The sequence below is a fragment of the Chaetura pelagica genome, unplaced genomic scaffold (genome assembly GCF_000747805.2).
Source record: "Chaetura pelagica isolate M959 unplaced genomic scaffold, ChaPel_1.0 scaffold109, whole genome shotgun sequence".
Taxonomy (NCBI): domain Eukaryota; kingdom Metazoa; phylum Chordata; class Aves; order Apodiformes; family Apodidae; genus Chaetura; species Chaetura pelagica.
The window spans coordinates 302,722-308,786 of NW_009970725.1; the positions used below are offsets into that span (position 1 = coordinate 302,722).

The 6,065-nt window shown below is 41.6% G+C and overlaps 1 protein-coding gene across 1 annotated transcript in view; it reads right to left on the reverse strand.

Moving 5' to 3' along the window:
- The window catches only part of XKR4 (XK, Kell blood group complex subunit-related family, member 4), a 75,058-nt gene extending 69,583 nt beyond the window's left edge, over positions 1 to 5,475 (reverse strand). Inside the window, exon 1 of the mRNA XM_010006801.1 lies at positions 5,280 to 5,475. Coding sequence (XP_010005103.1) covers positions 5,280 to 5,403 — 124 coding nt within the window. The 5' untranslated portion in view covers positions 5,404 to 5,475. The remainder of the gene's footprint in view (positions 1 to 5,279) is intronic.
- Between the last annotated feature and the right edge of the window lie 590 nt (positions 5,476 to 6,065).

The window sequence follows — 6,065 nt, forward strand, 5'->3', positions numbered from 1 at the left end:
TCAGCAGGATCCAGCAGCTCTGTTGGGAGTGTGGTGACTTCAGTGAAACCTGATGAGTTTATAAATTGTTCTGAACCTCTCATTTTGCTTCTGTGCTAATGTCAGTGTGTTTTGAGAACTGCAGCTTTATATGATAGAAACTTTGATTAGACTTTGATTAAACTTTGATATAGACTTTAATTAATACCACTGCATGGAGAAATCAGATCAAACTCTCCAGGGGCTGATGAAGAAAAAAACTGCCGAGTGTTGACTAGCCAGCATAATATGCAGTAAACAGGAATGAGAAGTAAATCTATAATTTAAACAATGTAGTAATTAATACTGCATAAATAATGAAATCTATAGTAAATCCAGGGAGTAATCTTGGCTATCTGCTCATCTAGGAGCAGCTAGAATACCATGGTCTTGAGTAAGCCTTCAGTATGCTAACAGATAGGAGTCTCTTTCCAATTGGATGATCAGCGGGATTTTTTTCTTGCTGGTTTTTATTTTAAGATGGAAAGTCTTTCTAAAATCAAATGCCATAGTTGGAAGATCGAAGGAAGTAAAAGGAGAGTGCCAAGGGATGACTGCCAGTCTGCAGATGTGATTCCAAAAAGAAGGTGCCATAGAAAGGGACAGCCCTGACCTTCCCTACCTACCCTGATGCCATGTCCCCCCTGCCTCTCCAGGGCTGGAACTACCAGTTGTGTGACACCACCCTGCCTCAGGGAGTCCAGGTGGGTCCCACTGAAACTCAGCCAAATTAACAATGAGGCAAAGTGCTAGAGGGACTCAAGCAGAGGTAACAGGGGGCTAGCACAGCTCCAGCTGAGCTCAGCATCATACTCAAGTTTGTCTTCTGAGGAATTAGAACTGAGAAGTCATCTCCTTCTCCCATAGGCAGTTTCACTCCTTCCCTCTGGGTAGGTTGAAGAATCAGATTTTTAGATAAGAATTTAGATACTGTTTTGGTAACACTCAGACTTCTCCAGCTGCCAATGCAGAAGAGAGATGCCACTCCATAATGGCTGGCTGTGGCCCCCCAGAACAGCAATGCTCTGCTGCAGCAAACTTGGTTCAGTGCTATGCAATCCTTGCTAAAAGTTTACATCGTAAACTAGAGAATAAATCCTATGAAGAACACTTGAAGGAGTTGGGAATGTTTAGTTTGCGGAGAAGGAAGCTGAGGGGAGACCTCATCAGTCTCTACAACTACCTGAAAGGACATTGTAGAGAGGTTGGTGCTGGTGTCTTTTCACAGGTAATTAGCAACAGAACAAGAGGGAATGGCTTCAAGCTGCAACAGGGAAGGTTTAGATTGGACATTAGGAGATTTTTTTTTTCACAGAAGGAGTGGTTAGACCCTGGAATAGGCTGCCCAGAGAGGTTTGTTGAGTCACCATCCCTGGATGTGTTTAAGGGTCATTGGGATGTGGTGTTGGTGGATATGGTTTAGGGGAGAACTTTGTATGATGACGGTTGGATTCGGTGGTGCCAAGGGTCTTTTCCAACCTGAATGGTTCTATGATTCTATTATTCTTTTTCATTCAAGCTTGGGGGAGCCCAGCAAGTGCTAAAGGATCATTGTGGTGCATCCTCAGGGCTTCTGAAGAGGCCTCAATGCAATGTATGGAAGACTGAGAGGGAGGGTTTTGCATATGCGGCACAATATTTTTCGTGATCTTCATAAGGACATATGAATGTCCCTGTATATATTTATTACCTTGGTTAGCAGGGCTTAAGGACTGAAATAGGAAATAATCCATACCTAGCCAACACCCAGTATAAAATGGGGAATCTTCAGTCACCCTGACGCCATTCTCCTGCTGGGAATAATGCTACTTTGGTGCATTCAGGATGAAAAGATAAAATTTCATAAATAAAATATTTAGCAGTTTTTCTCATTAATGGCTTGATATTAGAAATGCCCTGCTTATAAGCCAAGATATTTCCAGCATCATACATTTCTCAAGCCAAATTTGTGGTTTGTGATGGAATATACATTTAAGAACATGGACCAGTGATGGCACCCTTTAATTTCCATGATAACTTTGTCCTGCAGAATAGAAAACTAAAAGAACAATAATAAAAACCAAGTAGCATTCCCTAAACAAATAAAATCAATCAAACACACTGTTTATTGATCCATGTTAGAAATCTCTGTAACAGGCTCAGTGAGCGGAGAGCTAGGAGAAGCATATACCTTACAGCTAGGCCTTTTAAAACACCCAGTTGTAGCATGATACCACTGAGAGAAATTATGCTCTCCTTATGCAGCTTCACAGCAAATCTACCATCCTATAGAGCAGTGCATTACCCTTAACATTTCCTTAAAAAAGGTGAGAGAACAGAAAAAGGATTTTCACAGCTGGCAATGTACTAAAAGATACAAGCTTTCATCAGGAGAATATAATGGCACTACTGTTTAAGAAAATGCTACAACCTTGTTTAATTTTCTTAGCTATTTTAAATGGAGGCTTTTCTCCTTGGGAAATGGAAGAAAATGGGGGAAGAAAGGATAAGTAAATATTTTGAGTCTTCTCAGCTGAAATCCATAATTATAGTTTTATTCCTTTCTGGTTTCTGATACATAGATTTCACAGAGCTGATTGCAGGCTTCAGGAAACATCATTGCCTTTTAAATTGAAGCATTTCAGGTTTTCTCTAATTAACAACAACTTGCAGAGTACATCACAGGCTTAGTGCCTACTCACCAGCCAGGTTTCTCATAGACAGATCTGTTACTGCACTTAAATGAGGGCGAGAGGCGTTCTCTATGAAGAGTTCACGGAGACTCTCTTTGGAGTCCCTTTTTCTGGAGGGATAAAGCTTCTTGAAGTGATAACCCCTTCTCCTGAATGGTAGCAGTTTGGACTGGTTACTGTGGGGCAGCACCATTTTGAGAAACAGCTGTAGCAAGTGCTTAGGTAACCTCTCTTGCAGAGAGCACCAACTAATTAAAATAGAAACTCTGGCTTTCTTTTCCACTGAATGTGACAGAGTTTTAGATTTAAAGAAACAGATCCAAAAACACAGGAAGCAGGACAGCTGTTATGAAATTACAGCTCAAAGGGGAGGTAAATGAAAAGCCTCTGATTCATCCCCAGGAAACTGCCCAGAATCAAGGTCTTCACACAGTTACCCACAATGTTCCCAGTCCTTTTTCACCCCATCAGTCTCACTGCATGTTACTCATAAGTAGCTAACTGCACCCAGAGCCTTTGGGAGCAAGGTGCTGTCATAGTTTTATCTTTTACAGTGGCACTGTAACAGAGTTCAGCTCATTGGAAAGCGGTTCTGAGTTTTTCACATTTCTTGGTAAAGCATTAGTTCATTTAAATGAAAAATACCAGAAATCCTTGTATTTTAGGACAAGAAAAATGCCTTCCAGAAATAAAGTTTTTCTGACACTGCGTTGATGCAGTGATCAGAGGATCTCAGAAAACAAGACTGGAGGGTGGTCTGCTCCCTGCCTTGGCAGCATGCTGCCACATTTCTGGCACACATGGGTTACTGGGTCATTGGTTAGCTTTTTTGGTTTGTTTTGTACTTTTGTGTTGGCTTCATAACAGGTTCCTCATCTCCTCTGGAAGATACTGTATAACCTACCCAGGTGTCTTGTTCTTTTCCTTCACATTTTTTCTGTTAGGCTAGATGTGAAGGTGGATTTTGATGAAGGTCCTTAGCGAGCAGAACTGCATTAGCATGCATGTCACCATCAGACTAAGGAAAGGGGTTATTCCCCTTTTTGCAGCACTTTGGAGGCCGCATATGGAGTAGTTTCTATTCTTTGGAGCCCCAGAGTGGGGTGTTTTGTACCAATAAACTGAGGTTCCATGGAGTGCTGTCAGAACTGGTCAGGAGGCAGAGGCATTTGATGATCCAGTGAGGGCTGAGGGGGCTAAGCTTGTTCAGCCTGAAGCTGGGAATACTAAGGGGAGGCTAGTTGCTGTCTTCATCTACCTAGTGTTGAGCAAGTGAGCCCAAAGAAAGGCAACAAGGTTTGTGAGAGGTCTGGAGAGCAAAGTCCTGTGAGGAGCATCTGAGAGAACTGGAGAAAAGGAGGCTGAGGGGAGACCTTTTTGCTCTCTACAACTACTTGAAGGGAGGTTGGAGGCAACAGGACAAGAGAAAATGGGCTCAAGATGTGCTAGAGGAGGTTTACATTAGGTTAGAATAAACTAATTAACTGAAAGGGTAATTAAATAATAGAATAGGCTGCCCAGGGAGTTGGTTGAATCACCATCCCTGGAGATGTTTAAAAGTCAGGTAGTTGTGGTGCTTAGGAATATGCTTTAGCACTGGACTCGGTAGAGTTGGGTTAATGGTTGGGCTTCATGATCTCAAGGGTCTTTTCCAACCAGAATGATTCTGTGATTTTATGAGAAGCACATGAGTTGTTTCTTAAAAGCAAATGGCAAAACTGCTGCATTTCCTTCCTTCCTCTGTCCCTTTGCTCCTCTGCCCCTCCTCCCTTCACTCCTCACTACCTCATGACATTTGTGTCACCTTCTGGATCCCAAGTTCTCATTTACCTCATTCGTTTGCTGATAATTTCTGTCCAGGCACAGCCATGAGGCAAAACAGTGGTGCAAATCAAAAGGAAAGCTGTCAGGTAACCAAAAGTGGCATAAAAAAAAAGCAACAGAGAAGGAAATATTCTTGTATCTGTGTATGACAGGACATATGCAGGCATTAACCATTTTAAAAAAAGAAATCATGCTTGGTGAAAGCATCAACCTTTGAAGGAAATTCAGACCTCGAAGGAATTAATATTGTTGCAAGGGTCAAGAGCTGACTTGTGTTATTTCAGCTAAACATGGCCAAAAACTGATGGTCATATATTCCACAGACATGGGCATTTTCTTCACAAAATAGCTGTTTCTTGCTGTGTCATTTTCTGTTTTGTATGATACCATATGAACCTCAATTACTGCAGTTTGAGGTTACATTCACAAAAAGAAGCACAGGTAGAAGAGCAATAGCTTGATTGATGCAATTTTCACATTGGCCCAGTGGATAAACAGAAGAGCTCTTCTAGTACAAGCATATGCAGAAAGCAAAACATTATAAATCCTACCCACAACCCAGAGACAATAAGAAAGGCTAAAAAACTCCAAACCACTGGCTTCCTTGACAGTCATTAACAGCTTAATAGCAGCTAGCAGGCAAGATCTGCTCATATGCCAGGAATACAAGACACACAGCAGTTTGAAAGAAGGATAAATATGTATAAAGAGAAATTACATCTTCCTAAAATGATAAAAAACCAAACAGATTAAATGAACCCCTACCTTGGATTGCCTGGAGTCTACGAGTCTGTACAACAATACAGAGCTGCAGGACCAGCTGTGGTGCACTTTCCAGAAACGTGGCTAGCAAATGCAGCATACTCACATCTGCATACTCATACACCATTTTCCAATAAAACCGCCATCTGTCATTCTCTCCACTTTGTCGGCTCCGGATACCCAAGTAGATTGTGTGGAAATACCTAGGAATAAAGAGAGGGGTTACAGAAATGCAGGATGATATTTTACAGGTAACATATCTGCTTGAAAATAACTGACTTTTTAATGAACATTTATTTGAAAGGATTATAGTACTACAATTTATAATAGTTGATATAGGAGTAAACTAAACTGAAGAAAAAACTTGTGTTCCAAGGACCCAGCTTTCGTGGTTGAAATACAAGGGGTATGTGTTGATTACATGGCCTTCCTCAAGACTTTTTTCAAATAATGTTTGGGGAAAAGGTGATTCTTCAAGGGTCTCCACTCAGAACCTGCAAAACCTGATATCCTTTCTGTGTGGCTCTCTGTGGACTTGGAAGACAACCCACACTGTGAGCCTGGGGTGGTCTTAGCCTGGGGCCCTGCTGTGGCTGAGCTCATTGTCCTCCTTTTCCACCTGTCTAACGTATTGAATATCATATTCAGATACTGCCAAATTTTCAGTGCTTTTTTCTCATAGCTGGATTATTTTAGGAGGAGAGAAGAGGTAGCTGTGAGCTTCTATTTTAGGAGGAGCAGAGATCTGGCTGTGGGTTCCCTTGGTGATTGGAAGTGACTCACTACAAT